Consider the following 27,347-nt stretch of genomic DNA (forward strand, 5'->3'; position numbering starts at 1 on the left):
TGTGTTTGAGCTTGATGGTCACATTTTATGGGCAATTTGTAATGGAATGCATATTTATTCATGAGGTTAAGCCATGCACTGACACTCATTCTGGATTACACTTGATATGGAAGATTGCAATCATAATGTTCATTGGAAAAACATAGCAGATTTACTTGCTTGTAGCATTCTTAAAAGTTTGAAACTTAGGGCGATGCTAGTCCATGGTAGGTTTGTATGAAAATGTAAGTAGACATGATTGGGGGGAAAATATGAAAAATAGATTCCTCTTACATAATTTATGTAGTATACTCTTTATTGTATTTAATAGAGCATTGAATTTTTCTCTCTTTATCTCTTCTCTCTCTCTTTTCCCCTCTCTCTGCCTCTTTTCCTATCTACCCCCTTTTCTCTCTTTCTTTCTTACTCTCTCCAACTCTCTGTCTTTTATTTTTCTTTCGAAATAAAATGATGTGCTATTTTAGAATGCATGAATACATATCGATAGAAATATTCATTATGAAATATGATGATGATAAAAAAATGATAAACAATGATAATATACAAATGAGAATGGCTGAAAAAAGGGTCTGGTTGAATCTATTGTACCCAAAGGGGATGAATGCGAGTATTTCTCCGGGGCACCCCAAAGGAAATCATTACATGCATGTCACTTGAGGCACTGTAGCTTAAACAGTCCTTCTCATCATGGCCATATATATTTGGTATATACATATCCATCATTTATATACTTGAAATAATTTATAAACGATGCAAGCAAGTGATTGCGTCACCTTGCGGTGCCAACCTCGAGTTGATAGGCCTGTTTATATATTGCGATGTCAGATACAAACCCCTATGGCACACTTGCAGAAGGCTAGTGTGACTCTTATGTCATCACGACATGTTATGACCAATCAATGGTGCAGATATTTTTCGCCATGGTTATTGTCTCACCTGCATAGCAGAGTGAGACTATAGGCGCCGCTTTTCCGACGGCGGCGGCGGCGTCAACACCAAATCTTAACCTGAGGATAAGTTTTTGAAATGACAGCATAACTTAGAAAGTATATGGACCTAGTTCATGAAACTTGGCCATAAGGTTAATCAAGTATTACTGAACATCCTACCTGAGTTTCATGTCACATGACCAAGGTCAAAGGTCATTTAGGGTCAATGAACTTAGACCATGTTGGGGGAATCAACATCAAAATCTTAACCTAAGGTTAAGTTTTTGAAATGTCATCATAACTTAGAAAATATATGGACCTAGTTCATGAAACTTATACATAAGGTTAATCAAGTATCACTGAACATCCTGCATGAGTTTCACATCACATGACCAAGGTCAAAGGTCATTTAGGGTCAATGAACTTTGGCCGAATTGGGGGTATCTGTTGAATTACCATCATAACTTTGAAAGTTTATGGATCTGATTCATGAAACTTGGACATAATAGTAATCAAGTATTACTGAACATCCTGTGCAAGTTTCAGGTCACATGATCAAGGTCAAAGGTCATTTAGGGTCAATGAACTTTGGCCAAATTGGGGTATTTGTTGAATTACAGCCATAAATTTGAAAGTGTGTTGGTCTAGTTCATAAAACTTGGACATAATAGTAATCAAGTATCACTGAACATCCTGTGCGAGTTTCAGGTCACATGATCAAGGTCAAAGGTCATGTAAGGTCAAAGAACTTTGGCCACGTTGGGGGTATTTGTTGAATTGCCATCATATCTCTAAAGTGTATTGGTCTAGTTCATAAAACGTGGAAATAAGAGTAACCAAGTATCACTGAACATCTTGTGCGAGTTATAGTAGTTTTAAAAATCAGCACTGCTGCTATATTGAATCGCGTGATGCAGGTGAGACGGCCAGAGGCATTCCACTTGTTATACTTACCGTTTGCATTGAGGACATTTAAATATGGTATTTATTATAATATTACCCTTAACTAAAGACAAAATAAAAATATCATCATATTTTAAATTTCTTTTTTATTTGACAGATATGGTCCCACTGATGCTCTGAAATATGTAGGAATTGAAAGAGAGATGGACATTCTGGCAGCGAAGTGAGAACTACATCAACCATCAATCTAACATTCCAGGAATATCAGGAGTAATTCTGACACAACAATTGTGGAGGTTTTTCATGGTTTAAAGTCTGTCTTTAAAGAAAGGAGACAGCTTTATTGCACTGTAATCTTGTCTTCTGCTGAAAGACTGGGAAGGAATTTTTATGTGATGTGTTGATGATGTAAGTAAGGGATATTTGATATGATATGATCAAAAGTGAGTAGAAGTTTGCATGTATATTGCGATAGTTGTCACTTTCACTGCCATCACCTTATCTTTATCTTGTCACCTACACGACCACTACTAACAAGTTGATTTCTTTGTGACTACCACCAACACCACCATCATTAACAATGTCATCAATGCTACCACCTTCACCACTGTCACAAAATATGTCACCACCACCAAATCTATATTACGAGTGTCATTACCATAACCACTGTTACAACCATAAAAAATGTCAGCACCAATAGCCACCACCTCTAATACTTTAAAAACCATTACCATCACATCACCACCACCACCAAAGTCACCACTAACGGTATCATCACCATTACCACCATCGGCACCCTGAACAATATCAACACCACAACCATCACTGATAAATTCAAAATTGTTAACTTCACCACCATTAACAATGACAAAACCACAACTACCACAACCTCTTTTAACATTGTTATAACCTTCATTCAACACTACTATCATTATCATCTCCTTAATCACCATCACCACAACCAAAAACAATTGCATCATCACCGCAACTACCACCATCACCACCACCGGTTGATACCACCATTATCATCACCATCTTTACCACGCCTACTATCACCACCACCATCATTTTCACCTCAGTGGCATCCACTCTGGCCACCACCACAACTGCTAACCTCACTTTTGGCTTCCACAAAATGGAGAAGTAAAAGACCATATTCTATTTTCACCAGTTGTTAGAGCACTTTTATCCTGTGATGTGCTAAGAATCACAAAGGAACTGGTTCCAATTGCAGACAATATGCATGTTCCCCCTTGTCGACTCACGATGTGCCCTATTATGTTCCACTGTAATGATAGCCAGAAGAGCTTTTATTATAGTTGGTAATAGCTGCAATGTTTAAGATGTCTTCTTTGGAACTGTTTCAGTCACACTCAACAGTTGTACACTAGATCAGAATAATAAATCATATCATTGTGTACGTGTTCAGGAATATATAATAACAGCTCTCGAACAGAACTGTTACGACAGCCGTGCCTTATCTATTATCACTGTCACTGACAAAATCAAATGCATGCATTTTTGTAATATTTTTAATATTTTTAATTTCAAGTAGTTTTATACTCCTGTGTTGGGAACATCTGTTCAGTGATGTGTATTTTTCTAATTGAGAAATAAAATGGGACAAACTGTCATTCTTGTGCAGATCTGCTTCATGACTTTGTCCTCTTAACCTTTTTTTTTAAATTAAATGTCTGTGTTTCTTATATTTGTATGTCTTGTGCTCAATTAATAAATGCAACTAAGATGCATTTCAAATATGCATGTTTTCTAATTGGTTGGCAATCAATTTACATTCAAGTTTAGGAGTTGCGTTTGATTGCAAATCACTCTCAGTTAAAGAACCCCCCCCAAAAAAAAAAAAAAAAAAGCAGAAGGCAAAGAAGAAGAATGAGGAGGAGGGGGGGGGGTGAAGAAGGAAGAGAATTATTTGCCTTGCACATATAATATAACAGTAAAGGAAGAAAGAAAACAAGACTTGAAATCAGCAGGATTTAAACCTGTCATCTACTAGCTGACATCAACTCTACCTCTAGGCTCCATGCCACTGCTGGTCATTGGTACTTGCCATATAGCAATCAATGAATAGATCTCGTTGGGTACCTATTCACCTCACCTGGGTCAAGTGCGGCTCATGTGGATACATTTTGTGCTGATGGAAATGTTAATCTTTGCCATGCCGTTAGAGATCTAGATCTGGGACATGAAAATTTTACTTTGTGAAATCCCGACATTTAAACTTAGAAATGATGAGACTAAAAATCACAAACCCTGATAACCACATGTGGGGCGTTGTATCATCACTTGGAAAATTATAAATAAATCTAGCTGGGAAGTCATACTTTTGGGGGGCTAATTTTCTCAGCAATTCACCTTTTCAACTAGACCAAAATTATTTTACATAGGTACATTTTTTTAAATTCATGTATACAAATACTTGGGTTGTAATTTTATTGGATTCTGTTCAAACTCATTTTGAGATCATTACAACAACTAGCACTAAAAAAAAAATCAAACATAATTTTCTCATTTCTTTTGATTTTCTATATAATGATTAAAAGCCCATTTGAACTCATAAAATAGAACATTCTGCTTGTATTTTCTTTATCACAATTTACCTCACAAATCTCATTTGAATTGCATTTTTCACTGACATAAATTTCGTATTCACATTCAGTGCCTTTATTGTTAACTCAAATACTAATGTTCTAAGTGAACTATACATTTTATCACGTGGAATTTTCTTGTGTAATATATCTTTTCATTAATTTAGCTGACAAGTGAAACGTTTTCCTAATGGTCCATAGTGTCTCGCTGTATTACAAATACACTGGAAATCAAAATATATTTAGGATTTTGTATTTGTACATGCTGTATATGTAGCATTTTTATATCCTCATTTCCTATCCTATTTGAAATGCTTTCATACAAGGGTCATTGTTTATTTGTTAAATAATATTTATTTTAAAATTTGTAAATATGACAGATGTACAATTTCTGATAATTATTTTGCTCTCAATTTCTTTTATTCATCCTTAATCCATCAAGGATAATTGCTCTTGCAAACTCAGTGTATTTTCTCGTTAGAATGATGGAAATAACATGTACACATACATGCATTCAGTTTATGATTATGATTTAGTTCACAATTTGATGTATTTCTTCTTATTCCTAACAAGAATTAATTGATGTCTGTTACTATCTACATGTATCTGTTGAAAATTTGTCTGTTGCGCATTTCTGATTTAGCTCACAATTCAATCTTAAAGCAGATTGTCATATCCTAATCAAATTCTGGATTATGTTTATCATAATCATGTTTAGAAAAATGCATTTTGTTTACCATGTTGTCATTATAGGCAAAGCAGATCCAAAAAGAATGTCTAATAAAGTTTAGAAATACACATGTTCCCCTTTTGGGATTTCATTTATTATTAAGTGTAGTCAAAGGCATCATCAGCTCGGGGGGGGGGGGGGGTTACCCCTGTGTGGCAAAAATAAACCAAGTGTATTATGCTGTTAAAAGTTTGCAATTTTGATATTCATATTAAACAAGCAGCTATATTACAAGCTCTGCATATGGGAAGAAGGGGGTGTTTTGATCCCAGGGGGAGTGGGGGGCAAATGATAGACCCTGAACACACACATACACACAAATACTTTTAAAGGTTTGGTTTCTCCTTGGATCCATCTTATTCTCTAGTTCATATATTTGTAACTTACAGATAACATTTATCGGGGGGGGGGGCGTTCTATCACTGCTCCTTCTATTTGGTATGCGTGATGCTTTTATTTGTATTTCAGAAGCTTTGCTAAACATGTCTACAATTTTCGCTCTTACTAGCCATTATTTCTATTGAAGGTCCAGATTGCGGATTCATGTTTTTCCTTAATTTCAAGTTTTTCACTCAACACAATATAAGAATACACTTTTTTTTTTATGGCTGAAGCTTATTTGCCTGTACTTGTGACCTATGCTTCTCATGTACATATTTTTATATTCATGTCATTCATTCATGTTTGTATAAAGGTGAAATATGTAGTGTCCAATGTCCAAAAATTGATTTTGAAGGGGAAACAAATAGTTTTGACATGCTGACAGATTTGTATTAAAATTTCTACAAACTGCAAAATCATTTAGTGAATTGACTTCAGATTCCTGCTTGGTTTGGCATGATCATCATAGCAGGTGAGACAACTGGGATGAGAGAAAGAGACACACATGTATCGTCAGAAAAGAGAGATCAAAGGGATCAAAAGTATCAGAAAATAAATGTAATGTATTCAACTGTATTAAGCATCCAATAATGTCTGATTTTGACAATTTAAAAGTGAGTTGAGAAAAAAAATGTATGCTTCAACACAAATAACAGACATCACATTGTACATATTAATGTGTTCCTTCAAAGGCTTATATTGAGAATGATATAATTAGTACACAATAAATAACTGGTTCATTTGTTGAAGAACATTATATATATATAAATGTGTGAAGTTATACATGTACAACAGCTTTGGCAACTCTTTTATTTAAATAGTTTGTGAAAGAAATGGATGAAGAGAACAATGGTAGGCTTAGCTTAAATCAAGGTTCCCCAGAGCTATCTACCCTTTGGAAAAATTGGTGATGCCGAAAAATGTCTCTGCTGGGAATCAAACCTGGGCCCCCAGCTTTGAACGCCGGTGCCTTAACCACTAGACCACAGAGACGGGTAAGTGGCTAGGGCGACCCCGATCCGATTAACCGTCAGACAGATTTTCGACACTACCAATTATAATTTCCTTTGTCGGGTGAAGGTGGGTTTTGAACAATGACAAGCCGCCATGCCTCAGCTGGATCAAAGCTATTGCTTTGATACAGTACCAGTATGGGAGAAAGTATACAAATGTGTGAAGTTATACTGTATCAAAACAATAGCTTTGATCCAGCTGAGGCATGGCGGCTTGTCATTGTTCAAAACCCACCTTCACCCGACAAAGGAAATTATAATTGGTATAGTGTCTGACGGTTAATCGGATCGGGGTCGCCCTAGCCACTTACCCGTCTCTGTGGTCTAGTGGTTAAGGCACCGGCGTTCAAAGCTGGGGGCCCGGGTTCGATTCCTGGCAGAGACATTTTTTGGCATCACCAATTTTTCTAAAGGGCAGATAGCTCTGGGGAACCTTGATTTAAGCTACACCTACCTTTGTTCTCTTCATCCATTTCTTTCACAAAATATATATATATATACACACAGTGTCTACAAGAATTATTTGCAAGCTACATACAACAATGCAAAATGAGAAGAGCTATGAACAAAAGTTCCTAACTTGGCCATCATAAAACAAAATGAATTAAACGTATATCATATGAAAGAGAAGTAAGTACAGCCTTTGTTTTGCCCCTAGTTGCAAATTGTGATCGGTCATGCATGAATGATTATGAATCCTAATAAGCAATAATGCACATTTTCAGACCAAATGATTGCAGACGAACCATGTATGACTGCTGTTGTCTCATTGACTTTTGTAAAGGGGTGCAAATAAATTCATTTTTCATATTTCATTTTCTGTCAAAATATAAAAAGAAATTGAAAAAAGTATGGTCTTTGTTTTGCACCTAGTTCCAAATAGTGACCAGTTATGAATGAATGATTTGTAACATATGCAACTGCACATTTTCAGACCTTGTTATGATTATTGAAGTGTATTGCGTAATGCTTCACTGATCATGACATATTTCATACTTTTTTCTGAGAGATGAGATTTTTTTTTTAAAGCAGTATTTCTGCATTTATTAATAAATCAAAATTACAAATTTATAACAATGATATAAAATCAAACATACATACTGATCAAGTTACAAAGGTGACAATTGTATAGTAGTTAAGTAGATATATAGACATAATATTCATGTAAACAATAACAAATGAATTTAAATGCAGAGGCCAGCTATCATAAGCTGAAAGCTTGAAATAATAGCAGCCAGGGGATGATATAGTTTTATTTGATATAACTTCCTAATATTTCAGTCGGTATTACACATTTCACAAACGATTTTAAATGAATGGATGTCTGACTGGTGTCACCTCATTGACTTTTGTACAGGGGTGTAATAAGATTCATTTTTCATAAATTTTATATGAAACTAAACCATATCTCAACTCTCAGAAAAATGAGAAATAAGTTGTGATCACTGAAGCATTGCGAGTTATGCTTCAATAAAATATGCATTCTCGCACTTAAATGATTATAATCATTCATGCATGACTGATCACAATTTGGAACTGGGTGGAAAACAAAGGCTATACTTTTTTCTTCCATATGTTGTATAATTCGTTAGATTTTATGACACCTAGGTTATGAGTTTTTGACTTCCAGCTTAGTTCATCCGCTCATTATATAGTGTTTTTAATGTACAGTGTACAAATAATTCCTGTATACACTATATTCTATATCATCAAAAACTTTAACCGAGCCCTTTATCAAGTGGATACACATACATACACATTTTCCACTTTATATATACCGGTATATATATGTCCAAGCTAGTTACTTTGAATGCAAAATGAAGTCACCATAATTTACTTTCAATTATTAATAAGTTAATTTTATTTTTACATTTGTGCAATAAAAGACATCTTTCTCACAAAGTATATTGGACACAATTCTTCAATTCAATATCAAAGATATAGTTGATAACAATCAGTAATTTATTAGACAGTACTGAATACTTGTGTGGGAGTGAACCCCCCCCCCCCCTATTGAACATGAATACGTTACAACAGCCCCCTTTCAAGCTTCCAAATTGTTCAATGACCTGCAACCATTCGATTAGAAAAAAAGAAGAAAAAAACTGTCGATATTTGCTTGTCTCATATTTTTCTTAAACCTATACCCCCCTCCCTATCGCCACCCCCTCAGATATTAATTAACTTACCCTTTTTCATTAATTTTGAATTAAGGATATTTTTTGTATATTGTTTGTTGCTTTAATTGTATACTTAGTTTTGCTTTAGCTAATTTTTGTGGTATAGGTTTTCCCTGTCAATTTCGACAAGATTTCATTCGATTAGATTATTTAGCATTCAAATTCCAGCAAATTATGCTCCACTTTTTTCCCGTGTTTCAATTTAACGATTTTTGTGTTCATTTCTATTTTTCATCATAAGAAAAGGCAAAATTATTATTCAAATTAGCTTTCATTTGATTTAGTTTGGCAATATGACAATCGTCATTCAAGTTTGCAAAGTATGTAACAAAGAAGGAATTCTGTGTTGGATCTCGATTTCATTTTCACCTATAGACAATCAATTTTGCACTTACGCCGGTCAAATAATAAAGTAATCTCATTTCCCCCTTTATGAATTATTTGCTTTATTTCTTTTCTGCCACTTTAACATTCAGGTGATTTTTTTTTTATAGTAATAATCTGTATTGGCTGTTATTTTTTCATCTTCTAACATAATTGTTTTGTGGACTTTATTTGTATATTTGAGGACGCGTGTCTCAGTTTTAATCTCTATTTCATTTTGTTTAAACATTTTTTGTTTTCTTTATGATGCCTTATGATCTCGGCTGTTAATTTCCTTGCCATTCAAACACCTGGGCAAATACGTTTCGGAATGGTTAAGCCATTGGGTGCACTTATCAAGTGATGTGGATCAACATCAGAGATACACGGTTGTAGCGTTGAGCTGCAACGATTGCTGGTTTGATAGAACTTTATAAAAGACAACCTTCTCTGACGACTTTATATTGGGATCTATCCGCTAAATGCTCTTAACCCCAATCTTGTCCTTTCGACGCTTATAGATATTTCAAAATAAATCAATGGGCGGCAATCCAGCGGAAAGGGACGGTGGGGGGGGGGTGGGGAGGACGTGTTGGTCCCCCTTCGAATATCGATTAATATAAAGCGTTAGACATGTTTGAATCTATTCAAGTTTTTGCGTATACGCTTTGCACGACGGTTGTTCTTGACATTCTGAGATCATGAGAGAGGCTCCCTGACATATATAAATAGGAAATATAAAGGTTTCATGCTGGATTCCATGTATTCAAAGCAAATTGCCAGGAAATAAACGTCCATTGAATCACTAAGTTATATAGAGACCAACTCCGACCCTGCAAGGAACTGCGGTGGTGAGACATTAAGAAGATCGAAGAGCACTTTTCATTACATTAGCTCACATACAGCTTCAATACCTACATCGATGCATATTTCTTGGATCAATATTCATCTTTTCCATTTTTTTTTCAATACCCCTCCCCCGTTAAAATAGATTTATAATGCTTAATTGAAAATAGCGTCTTATTTACCGAGTTTAGTCATTCCAGATGTAAAAAAACATGGAAATTAGGAAACAGTTACATTTATCGACACATCGCATAACACGTAAAAAACTTACGAAAAGGTATTTTTCAGTTCGTGAAATCGAATACGCCGCTTCCTCCCACGACTTAACACGTTTTAATTAGACTGCTGTTTCGACGAATTTGAATGCTGATACGGGGATAGATAAATTGAAAAATCTTAGTCTTATTTTGTATTTTGATTATAGTTAATCGCACGCGAAAGAAATAAAATTGAACAGCAAAATTTGCTTTTTAATTGTTGATCCACATTGTCAATCGATTTTGGGTGAAATCAAACAGAAAATACATATATTCCAATGATAAATCTACAAAGATGACCGGGAAAACCCTCTTTTGCAATGTTCACGGACAGCTGAAAGCATGACCTTTTAATCGTAATTAAATAAAATAAAATACAAAAATAGAAACAATTGAACAAATGTCAGGTGAACAAAGAGCATTCAAAAAGTTTTTATGAGCTTCGCAATTTTGAATGAAATTAATGTCCATTGAAATGAAAGCTTTTGTTTTGTTTTAGGACAAAGATAATTCTATGCATGATAATATTCACTTCAAGAATTCACATAATTCACATGACCATTTAATATTGAATAACAACGTGCAATATACTAAGCATGCTCACTTAGTTTAAATTTCGTTAGGTTAAAAGATAAATAATACAGGGGGCTGATCCAGCTTTCGCCAATAGGGGGGGGGGGGCGAAAAATTAGTTCATTCATAATTATTTTCCCCGATCGGCCGCTCAAAATGGATTATTATTTTCTTCTTTGAAGGGGTAGTCCAAACATTAACTTCTTAGTTTTATCATCACAAAACATAAATAAGTAATACTCTCATATAAGCCATAATTAAATGGTACGAGTGCGAAGCGCGAGCTATTTTTTTAGGAAACCTCGTGTATTTTGTTCTGAAAATTGAACATTCTGAGCAATGACTGTAATCGAGAACAAGATATGTAAGTAACTAAATAATTACTGCGAGCGCGAATCACGAGCAGAAAATCTTAATACACGTTCTGGCCTGATTGAGAACAGACCTTTTAAGGACTTTTTACAGGTCAGTTACCCATGGAAACTATACATACTTCAACAATCAATGAATGCGAGCGCGAAGCGCGAACTGAAAATTTTTCACATTTTGACCCCAAAATTTGACATTCTAAGAACTTTTTGTAATCCTGTAATTAACAGGATAGGTATATAACTAAACATTCTATGCGAGCACAAAGCGAAAAAAAAAGAGATTTAGACCTAGACCTAAAAACGGGACACACTATTCATGCTTCGTAAATCACGAAAAGGGTGACTAATTGGGTATCTATAATGCGAGCGCGAAGCGCGAGAAAAATACGCGTTTTTATTATTATTTTTTATTTTTTTAGATTTAGACCTAGAATCTTGGTATTCTAAATACATTTCTTTTATTATGAAAATCAATAATGCGCGAGCTGCAAAACATTGATGGCGATCTGAAGAGGGTCAATTTAAGCAGTTTTTCAAGCATCGTAGGAAATTTGTGAAGTGGATATGGATCGTACTTCACAAATGATGCGAGCACGAAGCGCGAACCGATTTTTCAAATTTTTATTTAGACCATGTAGTAGGTCCATGATTAGACCAAGCACCAGGGAAATTGTAAGGACATTTTGTCATCATATGAAAATGACTATTTTCCTATTCCTCTTCCTAAGCGCGAGATGAAACTTGTCGATATCGATATTCCATTCTGAACTTGAAAAAAAAGGACAATTAAATTATTATGAATTCATGAAACCCTGGCCTTACCTTATTTCATCAATCTAATATATCTGTTGATATTAAGGCCTGAAACCGGACATTTTAGGCATTGTTTAAATATTGTTTTACGGCCTACTTGAGCGCATATGGTATCCTCCTATATATGCAGAGCCAATCGGCCGTTGATGGAGTGCAGGCCGGAGACCCATGTGCAGGAGAATGTCTTGATGCGCGCGCAGTTGCGGTAGTGTGATTTGCTTACAATTGTGAACCAACAGAATGCGGTGCCACTGCGAGTAGACCTGTGGGGATCGGGCCGGCCATTACGAGGCCGTAAATTCAACATGGGTATAATACCTCCTTCGTACTTTCTGTTTTTCAGCGTTTCTCTCAAGTTAAAAGAACATTTTTTCTGGGGGGGTTGCCAAAAAATAGGGGGGGGGGCCGGCTCGGCCCCCTTGGATCCGCACCTGAATAATATATAATTTATTATGCTTCATTAAGCTTCAGAAGTTCAATACATTGAAGAGTTACGTCAAATTTCATTTATTATGTTAAAAGTTGACAACAAGACAACAAGGAATGGACGAATTGATTTTTTTTTCACAATACCTCAAGGCATTACAAACCCGTCATCGGTGGCAAGTTGGTGGCGTTTGTTGAGAGGGACTCCGATGCATCTATCTTGTGTTCGAAAACAGGACCGAGACGCGCACGGGTTCCGACGCAAAGACCCTTGATGGCTTTCCGAAAATGAGCATTCATAACGATATATACCACGGGATTCATGCAGGAGTTGAAGAAAGCGAGGACGGTGAGGGCGCGGTGCAGAATGCTGTTGATGTAAGTGAAAGGAATTACGCCGATGGTAACGCCGAAAAAGGCAATTTGGTTTGGTGCCCAACATATGACATAGATGAGGATGACTATGACCATCATCTTGATGATACGAGATCGAGCCGCTAGAAGACCACTCGAGCGCATTCCTACATCCTTGTTTCCCTCAAACCGTTTGGATTCTCGGAAAAGGTTCCGCGCAATCAGGGTCTGTGTCACCATCATGATCAGGATCGGGATTACAAGTCGGATGACAAAGGTGTAGGCGCCGAACGCGAGCTGGGCTGTGGAAGTCGGGAAGGTGAAGATGCAACGTCCACTTGAGCCATCGATTTCAAAGACGAAGATACCAGGGAAACACATGAGAAAGGCGGCAAACCATGTCAAAACGATGCAGATGATCACACGTCGTTTGCTCACCAGGCGGTTGAACGCGAGTGGGTAGACGATGGCAAAGTAACGATCCACTGACACCGTCACTAATGCATAGGTTGAAGCTGTTATGGCGATCCACATGAGCATCTGGGAATCTATGAGTCGACAGTAGATTTCACCCAACCATGTATCGGGTGCGGTCTGGAGATCGGGAATCGGGATTAGCAGAATGGACGTCAGGAGATCAGCCACCGCGAGGCTCTGAATCAGGATATCAGTGCTACGGCTATGAGATCGACGTTGAAACATGACGATCACCACCAACAGATTCCCCAGGATCCCGACGATCGCGACAACGAGCTGGATGACGAGTGACCATTGCCAATCTAGTGTTTGCCAAGACCAAAAAAGATTAAGAACATTCGACGCTGTTGTCTCAAGATTTTCCATGATTAAGTCCTAGAGAATGATACAAGATTCTGTTGTGGTTTGGATTGTTTTCGATGAATTAAAGACAGTCAATCACAGATTCACCCTTTAAAAGTTTCAATAAATTTATCGCCAGCAACGCCCCCTTCGATGCAACAGTCCTAATTCGATGAGTTTCATTTGTGTTATTGACTGTCAATCTAATCCTTCGGATTATCAAACGGATACCGACATCGATGATGTAGAAGTCGACAGTCTGTCGCTTTCTGTTAGTGTAGTCGCTCTCGGGAACACTTATCTGCAAAGTGAAATATAATAGTAAATGGAGAGCGAATCATTATCTCACACCTGTAAAAGACTAAATTCATGTCTATTTATACTTCGAAGAAAGAGAAACATTTCCGCTACTCCGGGGGAAACTAAGTTACAATAGCCAGACCTGACAACCTTTCAGATGTAATCACCCCAAGAAGAGCACATTCATTCTCATGTGACACTTACAGAAGTATATGCGTCTTCTGAATGCGAGGTCGCTTTTAATCCATCGGAATTACTCTAAAAGTACCCCCCTGGCGCGGCCGTTACTCTTTGAAGTGTTGGACGGCAATAAAGTGGTCTGTCATGGTCTTTCGAGAAAAAAAAGAGATTTCTTTTGCTAACGCGGTTTCAGTCGGGGATTATTTTCTCATTGGAATAGCCGAATCGTCTGCTTAACGACATTATCCGTCAAATCTTGTCATCTACTCATAACTTGTTCACATCTTCATTAGATGTCATTGCATGTCTTGATTAACAGTGCTTACCCCGAAAGCGGGGTGCGAGAAGCCATAAAAGGGGGATGGGTCCGAATGGAAAACTAGAATAGAGCGCCAAATGACGAAGTCTTTCCCCGCAATTTTTTATGTTTTATATTGAAGATAATCGATTTTTCTTTCATTTTGATCCTCTATTATATTCCTTCCTTAAAGGAACATGTACCTTCTTCAGTTTATAAATAACAACAAAAAAGAAGCAATATGCAATTTAAGCATGCTAAAAGAAAAATCAATGATAATTACACAGATTTTTCGAAACAGACTGTAGAAGGACATAAGGCAAGAATCAGACATTATTTGATACATTCGGTAATTTGAATGTCATTGAGTAGGAATATTAATTCATAATCACCTGCTCATATCCAAGTCATTCCCATGGAGATATTAAACAATGGCAATATTATTTTGATGTGGAAATTAATGATGTGTCTGGTTTAGACCGAACTGTCTGCATGACAGTGGCGTACCTGGGATTTTCACAGGGGGGGGGGGCAAAATCGTCCGCCAAAAAATTTGACAAGCAAAAAAAAAAAAAAAGGTCTTCAATCACAAATGAAGGATTTCGTACCAGAAAAAAATTTGACAAGCAAAAAAAAAAAAAGGGTCTTCAAGCTCGTCAGGGGGGGCAATAAAGGTATTCAAGCTCGTCAGGGGGGCAGGGATACGTCCTTTGCATGGGTTGTGGCTCGTCAGGGGGGCAGACTGCCCCCTCTGCCCCCCCCCCCCCCGTAGGTACTCTAGTGCTGCATGATGCTTACCATTTTCATCGGTCTTGCATGCACTTCTCATAAAGTGCTGAGCTGATTTAAATTCCATATACATTGTAGGTAATAAAAATACCAAAAAATGGTACACAAATTTGAAGGAAAATACCAAATAATAGTATCGTTATCATTTGTAAAATTTTATTCACAAAAAAATCTCCACAACTGTTTGAATTTGTTTTTTATTAAATGGGCAGTTTTCGTCATTAATCTTCCTTGCCGCCCTTCACCATATTCGTCGACTTTGCCTGGTTCTCTAAACCACGATTCTTAGTTTCTCTAATTATTTTTTTGTTTGGTCATTTCAATTTATAATGCGATACATTTTTTTAGACGACGAGTACAATTCAATAACGGAAATAAATTAACATTTTAGTATAATCTGACGTCAAGCGGAATTGATGATTGCATTATCATTTTATCCTCATAAATCATGCGTCAATATGCTTTTCATTCAAGATCATCAATTAGAATCATTGACTTAACTCTTACAGTACATACCCAAAGGTTATATGAGTTTAAGAGAGATAGAGAGAGAAAAAAAACGTCTTTACCGCAATAAGTTGTATCCATACGAAAATTGATTCCTCTTCAAATTCCGGATTTGTGCATTATTGATTTTTTTTTTATCTTCATGTTTTATGCCTCTTTTGGTTACTACTGCTTTGAGGTAAGTAAAGATTTATGCCATATTGAAACGTCTGTTTGACAAAAAAAAAGTTACGATGTATCCTAGCTGAGATTTGAAATATGATACTACATCCTCTGAAGAAAAAAAATCATAATCACAATCGTTTTGCTAGGCGAAATTTTAAGAAATTTAAACTCTTTCATTGTTTTGTTCACACATTCATACGTATTATAAAATCTCGCTTTTGTAACAAACTAGAGATAATATTGTAATAATGATCTGAATCAGTATCAATTATGGTTGATGAAATAATTGTTTTATGTAAATATGATGCATATAACTATTTCATCTAATATTTCCATTAAAGATTTTCAGTCATTTACTTGTTCATTGTACTCTTTTGAAATCATATCAATTAAATGATTTCTCCCGTCAAATAGGATGTTTTTTAATTCTTTTCTTCCTCTCTTTTTTTTTTAAATAATCGTTCATTTTCCTTTTCCATGCAATATTGAAAATGGGAAGTGACGCAAAAGTGCTCTCAGAAAAGAAGGTTATGTAGTAAAGCGCGAGATAATTAGATTTACCGGAACAATACGTGCTGTTGTGGTTTCTTAGCTATATTTTTACGATCATTATAATTCATATGTGACGTGATGATGAAGGCATCTTTCATCGTTATAACCACTTCAAGGTCACTCAATCAGACGCGTAGCAAGGGGCGCGGTGGGGGCGGTCGCCCCCCCCCCCAAAAAAAAAAAAAACGTCCCCAAAAAAGACAAAAAAAGAGAAAAAGAAAAAGCGAAGGAAGAAAGGGAAAGACGGGTATAGCATTAATTGTTTTTCCTTCTTGTTTTTTTGTCAATAGAATGAAAACCTAAACGAGACGTTAATTCTTCCCTCTCTTTATACAAAAAAAAATCAAATTTGCCATTTCCCTTTGTTTTTCACACCTTATTTCTACTCCGTTTTTACCCTCCCCAGCTATGCGACTCGTGTGTTTCTTTCCAGAAATTATCAAATATATTGGTTTATAGTGTTAAAAGTATTTCTTTAAATTGAATCTTCTGATAGGAGCGGATAAACACGACCGCCACTAACCGAGTCCCCATTATGCCATTTCTTCCGCTTTTCAGCAAGCGATTTTGGCAAGTATCTGCTCAAAGGGACAGACATTAAACTCGTGCTAAGCTATATGCAAAAGTATATACGATGAATGATATCGCTGCACATCAATCTCCTGTCTTGTTTTGCGCCATTAATTTGAAATTTTGAATCTCACTGAAGTTTCTTAATCATACAAAAGGAGGCACTTCATAATCATGAGCGTAATTTTTTTCTTATAAAATAAATCAGAGGTTTCCGTACCTCGCGTGCATGAGAAAGGAAATATCCCTCTTCTAGCTTGCATCATCCCATTTTTAGCTCTTCTTTCTTCATAATCGAGTGATATAATATAAGAAATATCAAAATCAAGCAGATCAAGGTATCACAGAAATTTCGAAATTTCAGAGCTTCAACGCCATTTGCGGGAATGAATATTTCCTCCCTTCACGTCTTATACTCTGTTTTGCAAGTTAAAGAAAAATAATGTGGCTAAATTTTTGCTATCAAATCTGATCTGACCAAGTAGCCATTTCATGCCACTTCTGGGGAGCGTTTGTTTGGACGTTTTATCCGACAAGTCCCATTTTATCCGACAGTTACCATAGGAACAGTGCCTCTCAGCCAATCAAAATCATGGAAAGATGTCAGATCTGACAACTTGTCGGATGAAAATATTCATGAAACGCTCCCCTGTTCTCAATTTTATAAAGCGTTTTAGCGTCAGCGCTTCTCGCGGGAAGAGGAATTATTTCAAATTCCTCAATCTTTTCCCATTTTGAGGCGCTTATAATTTCTTCCAAAAACTGGTTTATTTAATCACAGCAAGTCAATATAATTCGAGTTGATAAGGGTACTAGAGACGCAAGAGCCGTCTTCTTTTGATTTGAATTTGATGAATAATCGAAAACTTCGCATTTCGCGCGGGAGGGGGAGTCCCCCTTGCACCCCCCCCCCCCCCTCCCCTAGGGAGTGTTTTTCGCGCGCTCTGTAAGTGTTGGCACCAAAGACGTTATGATTTAATTATCTACGAGACTGCCCCTTCAAAATTAGATCCTTGATACGCGGTTGCACTCAATGAACTTTCGGTATGATGTTGACCACAAATTAGTATGTCATAATGATGATTGTTTGCATACCTAGTTTTATTTAAACCAGTAGCGTGACGAGCCAAAACTGTTAAGGGGGCCAGACTGTGCATATAGGGCATAATTTCTGAAAACTGCGAGCGAGCAAAGCGAGTAAGCAAATATATTGAATGGACATGATGGCTCAGTGGTAGAGCGCCCGCCCTATAAATCGACCCCTGACATATTAACCAACTCATGTTTGAGTGGTAAAGACGATATCTCTTCAATTGCCTTCTAACTCTCGAAGAGTGAGCCAAACCATCGTTCAAATATAAATCCGAAGATTCCAAGCGAGCGTAATGAAAATTTGTTCGTTACTTAGCAACCTGATAGTTTTTATCTGCTGTATAAGCTAAATCCACGCGCGCTCGACATGAAAGTCCCTATTTGAATCATGGGTTCGAGTCCAGGTTAGAATTGCGGTGTAGTTCTCGTTTTTTTTCTGAATTCAAAGGATTCGGTGAAAGTTTTCCGTCCTCACCTTATAAGGTTTTATCCCTTATAAACTTCTTGAGAACTTCGGAGTTCGATTATGTAGACCCTATAATATCTTGTTCGCTCGTTTATCATGTGTATAGGGAGGTTTATGGGGATACCGAGTTTCATGAAGTCTTGCCATGACATTTACCTTTGTCAACAATTGACGGAAACGTTTGACCTTTGACATGGCTTTTATACGATTAAATGATTGAATAATGGCCAGAATAAATGATTTCGTGAAAGTGATCATCCTTTTTTTTCTCTCTTTTTTTAATTCAATATTAGTCAGGATATAAGTAGTATTAATAGTTATCATAATAAGCGTGTCGAATAATACTGCATTAATACTGTGCTGTACTTTTCTGATCCATTTTTACATGAATTAGGGCAATTAATACAGCATATTTGCAAAGAAAATGTAGGGGAAAAAAACCAAAATAGTAATATTCAAACAATGATTTTAGAATCAATGGAGCGTTGTGGCCCGGTGGATTAGTCTTCTGACTTTGAAACAGAGGGCCGTGGGTTCGAATGGCGTAATTTCCTTCAGCAAGAAACTCATCCACATTGTGCTGCACTCAACCCAGGTGAGGTGAATGGGTACCCGGTAGGAAGAAATTACTTGAATGCTTGAGCGCCTATATAGGCAGCTCAGCTAAAGCCGGGGTAATAATAATAGCAGGGCCCGCTGGTAGAACAGTTTTCGAAACTGAAGTGGCTACCCTGGGTAAATATACCTATATTATTATTATTATTATTATATTTAATATACTAAAATTCTCAAACGATATTTTTCAATATTTTCAAACGAGACGAAAATTGGGGCTCGACATTTAGGAAATATATTAATACGAACTAATACGTATGACCGGTAAAGGACATGCTGTATAAATGATAGAATGAAAATAAACGTAATCTCATTGATTCAGTTTATCTTCCATTCTTATCACGAGATGAAGATATACTCCGAAATATATTTCGACCAACCAAATATTATAACAAGTTGAAATCTGACAAAGATTTGACAAATCTGACAAGAAATGACTTACCCCTCTTCGTCGAAAAGAAGAACACGCATTCCGTGAGAATCATACAAAGACTGTCATCTCATCCCGCAAGTGATTTGGTGTATGTCAACTCTTGAAGAACTGTAAAACTCCTCGTTGTTTCACCTCTGCAACTTAAATATACAATGCGTAACGTCTGTTGAACGCGCACGTTCCTATAATACCGAAAACATTGAAATATTCATTTACATCAGTGTAAATTGTTTCCTGCTCATCAGCACCCTTCTTCAACCCTCAAAACACTTTCTCGGAGAAAGGGGGACTACCTTGAAGGGGGGGGGGTGCATGGAGACATTGAATGCCCACCTTTCATTGTTCATTGATTTAACCACCGGAGGAAAGGGTCTGGAATTGAGTAGGATGCAGTAAAGTAAATCAGGATGGTATCAATGCTTGAGCTGAAATATCGAAGTTTAAGCCCCCCCCCCTTCATTTCCCCACCGATCAAGCGCTATGGTACTAAAATAAATGTAATATCTTACTTGAGACAAATTGGGGATGTTCGTACAAACCACACCTTACGGGGGATATTCCTTTATCTTAACAATTACTTTGTTTCAACGGTCATAATTTCATTTCATTGATATTATAAATCATGCATATTCTGCCATTATTACTATTATTATTTTTTTTTTTGGGGGGGGGGGAATAATAATAAAAGGCATTTATATGGCGCCATCTAATAAGCTATTTCGAGGCGCATTGTTATTTATTATTATATACCGCGAGCTGCCTTTAGTGCTCAGTGCTGAAGGAAAACACGCCATGACTGGGATTCGAATCCACGTCCCTGTTATTGAAAGACGAGAGTCGTAACCACAACACCATGGCGACCCCACTTGATTCAAGAGCCAGTTTCTATCTCCATGCGTGATTTTGATTTGCCATTTTCCCATTATCAACTATACGAATAAAAAAAGCGTCGAGTACAAGTAAACCCTCCCAATCATTTATACCTGATCCCAGTGGCGTACCGTGGGTCAAGGCATGGGGGGGGGGGCACCAGCAAAAATTTTGAGTCACTTAGTGAGCGCACGAAGCGCTCTCAGTTGCCAGGTATTCTGACCTAATAGAGACACTGATTTTAAGGACAATACGGATATATGTATCTCACTGGCCAAATAATGGGAGCGCGAAGCGCGAGCTGAAAATGTTTGATATTCAGACCTAATAAGGGACATTATAATCAAATTTTTGTAATCATAATACGTATATCTGTCTCGCTAAACAATGCGAGCGCGAAGCGCGAGCTGAAATTTTTGTATATATTGACCCCAAACAGGGAGATTTTAAGGACTATATTTTAGGAATCCAGTAAAAGTACACAAATCTCACCATAGTCATCTAATGCGAGTGTCAAGCGCTTGCTGAAGTTTGTTGGAATAACATCTAAACACATGAAGCACTTTTTTGTAGTCATTGTAATCATGATTATCATACGCATCTCACTAATCAAATATTGCGAGCGCGAAGCGCGAGCTGAAAATTTAGATAATTCAGACCAGAAGTGGGAGCATTCTAAGGCTTGCTTGTAGGAATTCAGACCATACGTATTTCACTAACCAATCGATGCGAGCGCGAAGCGCGAGCCGAAAATTTTTGATATTCAGATGAGAAAAAGGGACATTTTAAGGACTTATTTTAGGAATTCATGGAGGGCAGACATATCTCACCAATCCACTAATGCGAACGTAATCACGGACAGGAAATGTTTTTTTTATTAAGACCTTAACATGGGGCAATCACTTTAAGGAGTCATGAAAAATAAACATATGTCACTACATTAAACAATAACTCGAAGTGCGAGGAAATATATTTGGTGTATATTAATGCGAGCACCAGGAACAATGAAAACATAGGCCCTGAGCAAATTATGTTTCATAAAGTTATGATAAAAATGTCTGTTAGGTAATGTAACATAACATAATAATCATATAACATTATAATGAATGATAATGTCTTCTTTCCTACTACGTTTCTCTATTTTTCTCCCTCTTTTTCTCCTTTTCCCCGTTTTTTTTTTGGTCAGCCGATTGGGGGGCACGTGCCCCCCCCCATGCCCCCCCCCCCGTAGTTACGCCACTGCGGGCTGATCCATAAAACAAATATTGTCTAATCACATGCGAGATTTGATTTATATTTGCATACTTCATCACACGCCATATACAAACCTACCTCCATCTGAATTACTGATTAATAAAGGCTCACTTGAAACGTGATTCCAAGACTTCATTCCAACTTAAGAAATAATCTTTAAGCATAGTTACAGTTTTTCCGTTGTTATTTTTTTCATACAGCCTTATAGTTCAGTCTTTTCGTGTAATATACTAATTCAAGTTATTTGACTTCAACCCACGAATGTGGATTCCGGTGTTTTCATGAATTTTATTTCAAAAGTAATGGATATGAAATGAATATCACAAATTGAAAGCGGTAACTAGGTCGAGATATGAAAAGGTTCAGTTGGCCACACATTTTCTTGCTCGGTTTTCTTCGCTGATTTAATATATATACTTACTCGTCATTATTACTTTGTTGTAATGATTGAGGTGTAGTTAATCATAAATTGGTCCTCGAACTTTCAATGTAACTCGGACAGAATCTTATTCGTCTTTATTGAATATACACAAATATAGTGTATTTTTTACAAAATGCTTTACCATAACTCTGATTTATCTTTCCATCTTTCAGGGTTTTATCGAAGGGAATGATTAGCTTTATAGGTTCTAAAGTTATATCAGTAATAGTTGGAAATTAAAAAAGGAAAAAAAGAGTGAATTGACATACATAGGCGAGATCGGAATAAATATGGGGACGAAAGAGACCTGTTAACAAAATAAAATTATACAGAAAGTTATATGTTATTCAGCGAGAACCGTAGGAGGAAAGACTCAAGAGAAAGTATTAATTCATATAATCTACATGGGCTGAACGAAATCACACTTGGGTTCCGTTTACAAATTGTTCAGGATTTTGCCCTGCTTCCTTCAAACCAAAAGTCATGAATTACAAAATAACACACAAGGTAATTAATTCTTATAATCATATTGAAAAAAAAATAGGGGAATATAGCTTCAAGATAATTGAATAATGTTCTTTGTTCTTCATTCTACTTATTTTTTGTATGCGACAGATTTATTTGCAATTGGTCTTGCTTACTCGTGGTCAATGAGACTGATGACGATCCCATGATTTTTTTTGTTTTTGTTTCGAAGCGCATCATTATGGCCAGAGGGAAAAAACAATTTTTAAATGTTCTCCGCCATCAAAAGGAGTCCCGAAGCTTAAAAATCTGCGTAGGGACAGGGGATAGAGGAACCTTGACAATAACCAAACACTGCTCTTTTTACTGCGCCGGCTTTGTCTTTTCTGCTTTGACGAGCCGTATTTCCGCCTCTTTCCTTCGTCATCATTTCAGTGTTTGTTTTTTTAATTCTGTTTTATTTTTATTTTCGCGGACGGAAGCGAGCAGTAATGAGTTTTTTTCTCTACCCATTTTATTCCTGTGGAATATTTCTCTTTTAGACATATTGTATTTTATTGATTTCAAAATAATGCAAGCATTTATATAGCAATTTTATGTACTCCTATATTGAATTAAGACTAAAAGTACACGTTGGTTAAAAAAAGATATAAAGAATCGTTGTTGGGAAATTCATATCACTTCAGAAATAAAGGAGAATAACAAAAATTTGGTAGCGTTGTTTCAAGTTATTTTGTTTTAAAAGAAAATTTTATAAAATTTAATGAAGCGAATGATGTAATATCTTGGTGCTGAGTTTGATTATTTTGAAGTCAGTATAATGTAAATTCCACGTTTCAGATACCATTTGTACTTTTTTTTTTTATGCCTATTTAGGAAATTAAAAAAATCAACGGCTTATCTTCAAATGCATGTGCGTTATACTGTAGTGCAGAAGACCTGGCGGTGTTCAAGATGTTCGTAAGTTAAGAGCGACTTTAAGAACGACTGGTGATCCTTCCTTATGGTAAATGATATTCACCATTAATGTTCATTGGTGATTATTTAGCACGTAAGAAAGGTTCACCAGTCGTTCTGAAAGTCGTTCTCAACTTACGAACAGCTTTATGAAACGGCCCCCTGTTATTGGATTGTGTTTTAAATCTATACTTAATTACTTTAGGCGAAAATAATGTAAATGTCGTACTAAGCCCATTAGGGGACTGATACTACATTACCTATATATTATTATGAATGAATAAAAATACTTATTGATGCTATTTTTTATGATGCGAATATAAAGCTGAATAGGATGTGCATCTTACTTTTAAGAACGTTTATAAGATTCATTTTCTACAATAAGTACCCTTGGAATAACATGCTAGGTCCTTTTTTTTTTTGGGGGGGGGGTAAAGGCCTATAGATAATTCCATTTAATTTTACTAACGTTATTTTTATTTCTTTATTGTGCACACATTAGTTGAATGTATTAGAGCATTGTCGATTAAATGCCTTGCCCGCGGGCTAATGTAGGTGCCGTACCGGGATCAATCCCCTGGTGGGTGTTTCACAAAGCTGTTCGTAAGTTAAGAGCGACTTTAAGAACGACTGGTGATCCTTTCTTGTTTATGGTAGATTCATTGGCGATGGTTTAGCGCATATACGAGAAAGGATCACCAGTCGTTCTTAAAGTCGCTCTTAACTTACGAACAGCTTTATGAAACGGAGTCTAACGGACCCTATTTTCATGTGTCTAGCACTCGGCCACGGCACCTCCACAAAAATAGAAACAGTATATAGAAACCAAAATTGATTTGATTTTTTAAATCGCCGTTTACCCCCTCGTTTTATTTTTCTCAGTGTGTAAATCAAATGGTTGGTGAAGATTATTTTGTTAGTACTCGCATTTTGTCATCATTATTTATAAAAAGAATGTCGTAGATAATATCCGAATCAAGTTTATAATGTATCAATATCAGTAAAAAAAAATGTATTGATTGAATAATCCTTGCGCTTTCTTTTCCTTTGATATCATATTACTTTCAAAAGAAAAGCATATACTAAGTGACATTTCATGCTTAAGGAAGCATGAACTAAGGGAATATCTCTATCTTTTTGTTTGTTTTTCTATCAACACGACAATCTGCGGGAGTTATTTTAGTTATAGACACAGTATTTCGTTGTGTGAAAAAAAAGATATTCGCATTTGACATATTAAAAAGTTCGCATGACCGTGCTGAGATAAAGAAGAACTCCCAGCTAAGTTGGCGCCATGAGCCTATAGGCAGCGGTGGAAGCAAGGGGCAGGTGCCTCAAGATTTTTTTTTACTGAATTTTTTTTATAAATTTCACAAAAAGTGTGCACAAAATCCTTCAATGTCACTCAATGTCACTTTAGAAAATGCAAAGCGCCCCCATGACAAGCTCAATTGCAGGATTTCTTCGAAAATTTCTGTGCGTTTTGCCCCACCCCCCTTCCTGTCAGATAATACATTCTTTTTCCGTGTGGCCATGGTTGTCGTAAATGTTGCGCACAGGCCATCATAATGAAGGATTTCAGTAGATTTTGACCGTTATTGCAAATTTGTTGTAATAACAAGTTTTATGAAACGGGCCCTAGACAGACCAAAACTATTTGATATAGTAGTCATTCCAAGTCATACCAACCACCAATCCAAACAGTGATATGCCATTACAGATATTATAGAATAGCTTTAATCCTTCTGAATCTGACTTCCTTTGCTGTGACCAGTGTAGCACAATATTTCAGTTTGCAAAAGTGCATAGTTTCCTTTTCAATCATTGTCTGTCTTTTTTTTTTAGCGCCAATATATGAATCGTTAAATAATGTATATTCATTGTATCATACTGAATAACGCACATATTTGACTTGAAGATCCTAAAATCATGCTCGTGATTTATTAAGTTCTTGATTGGTATGCATCTAGGCCATTCATAGAAGTTCTTGTCATGCATCCACTATGCATGCACTCTCAAGAAGTGGAGGCCTCTTTGATTTTGATGAAACGCCACGGGAGGTGGGGCGACCGCTCCCTTTTCCTTTTTAAGCTGTAAAAAAGAGAGAAAACGATGAAAAGGAGGAAGAAAATGGAAAAAGAAGAAACAATAGTATTAAGAATAGATTTGGGTAGTGTAACTTAATCTTGTCATTCAATTTTGAAAATTACGTCAAATTTACGTCATCCCCTTATCAAATACCTTGGCGCCACCCCCGCTTTCGTCCAACTAATCTCCCCTTATAACATTTTTAATGTTTGTGAATATTTAGAGCTATCGTTTGGTCACCCCCTCTCTAGAAATAATAGGTACAGATGCTTAATTCTTACGTTATTTCTCTCTTCTCGCCTTCTCCTTACTCGTCTTCTTGATATCCTACATGTCTGTCATTGATGGGTCATTATAACTATATCTTATTTCAGGCCTATCATGGGTTATCAGATACTATGTAACATGTTTTCGTATCATCGCAATCGATGCTTCATGTAATATGGTTTAATATACCAGCCATCCTATCGATGCCATCATGCTATTAACAATCGGATGACATTGGTTAGCCATTAATGTACACTTTCTTTAGTCCTCATGCACTCCACTTTCTCTCTATTCTTATTTCAATCTTCTTGATCTTACTAAGATTACTTTCGCACGTCGTTGGTAACATGAAGCAGGGCCAACGGAAGTTGACTTGGGTATAGTGGGAAAGTGACCTCGTGAAGATTATATTTCAATTTATCAATGGAAATATTTGGAACATTATTTATAAGACTTGGACTTGGTACTTTCTCACAATAGATCCTTTTCATATTTTTTTTTTTTTCGTTTTCCCTTTTCTCCTGTATTCTTCCTGTAGCCTCGATGATTATACAAAGTGCATGGGTGTGGTGCTGTATACGTCACATTGTTATTTTCCATTTTCGCCCTTGAGAAAAAAAATCAATATGGGCAGGTCCGTGTAAAGGGATACTCCATCTTCATATGAAGTTGAGTTAAATAACAGGTGAATGAAGAGAACACTTCTACATAAAGGCTATAACAACAGCATGATCAAGAAAAAAAAAAGATATTTACGTCATTTTGACGTTTTGCGTCTCTCTTCGTGAAAAGTGTCATGCGCAGCTTGACTTGTTCGCAAATTTGATTATGTCGCTTGGGTATCTTAATGAAAAACAATTCCAATGGATTTTCTAAGAATTTCTCATTTGTGTCAAAATAATTCTTATATGATCTTTTACATTGTCTAGAATGCAAATGTATGTTCAATGTATACTCTTACGAGTTTCTCATAATTTGTGTCATTAGTTTAGAGTTTTCATGAAAAAAAATGCGTCATTGTTTTTAACATATTTGGCTAATTTTTTAATCGTTTCGTAGATGAAGTGTGGCAGCTTGTGTTTTCATATAGAGAATGACTGGATAAATAACAAATATGTGTAATTTGGGACCCCCATAACTTATTTATTTGAATTGTACGCATGGCTAGTTTTTGAAAATGCAAGATCCCTTTCTAGAAATTTTTTTTTTTTCAGAATTTATGCTTATATAAACTCGCTTGGGTATACTAATCTATTAGAACTGGGGAGCGTTTCATGCAAGGGCTTGTCGGAGATTTATCCGGCATATCCTGTTTTATCCGACATAAACCATAGTAACTACAGCAACCGTGGTAGCTTCTCAGCCAATCAAAATCAATAAATGTTGTCAGATCCGACAAGTTGTCGGACAAATATCTTGATGAACGGCTCCCAATCCTCCCATGGAAACCTACAAAACATGTGGCGAAGAAACAACAACAATGTACAACCTGTA

General features: G+C 36.4%; 2 protein-coding genes across 9 annotated transcripts in view; one reads left to right on the forward strand and one right to left on the reverse strand.

The window, feature by feature from the left end:
• Positions 1 to 5,968, forward strand: part of LOC129259114 (histone-lysine N-methyltransferase EZH2-like) — a 29,811-nt gene extending 23,843 nt beyond the window's left edge. For 4 of the 8 annotated variants that reach the window (XR_010293251.1, XR_010293258.1, XR_010293256.1 and 1 more), the window contains exons 21-22: positions 1,990 to 2,660; positions 2,732 to 5,968. Coding sequence is in view for 4 of the 8 variants with exons in the window: in XM_054897390.2 (XP_054753365.2) it covers positions 1,990 to 2,059 (70 nt within the window). In the remaining 4 variants the exon portion in view is untranslated. Of the gene's footprint in view, positions 1 to 1,989 lie in introns of all 8 variants that reach the window. The other 4 variants (XM_054897390.2, XM_054897408.2, XM_054897398.2 and 1 more) reach the window with 1 other exon arrangement.
• A 6,325-nt stretch (positions 5,969 to 12,293) lies between these two features.
• On the reverse strand, positions 12,294 to 19,648 carry LOC129267143 (galanin receptor type 2-like). The gene is made up of 2 exons (XM_054904912.2): positions 19,541 to 19,648; positions 12,294 to 13,865 (listed from the first exon to the last, which is right to left on the reverse strand). Exon 2 carries the CDS (start codon positions 13,586 to 13,588, stop codon positions 12,548 to 12,550), a length of 1,041 nt encoding a protein of 346 aa, XP_054760887.2. The 5' UTR covers positions 13,589 to 13,865; positions 19,541 to 19,648; the 3' UTR covers positions 12,294 to 12,547.
• Positions 19,649 to 27,347: the final 7,699 nt, after the last annotated feature.

Source organism: Lytechinus pictus, chromosome 1 (assembly GCF_037042905.1).
Source record: "Lytechinus pictus isolate F3 Inbred chromosome 1, Lp3.0, whole genome shotgun sequence".
NCBI classification, from domain to species: Eukaryota; Metazoa; Echinodermata; class Echinoidea; order Temnopleuroida; family Toxopneustidae; genus Lytechinus; species Lytechinus pictus.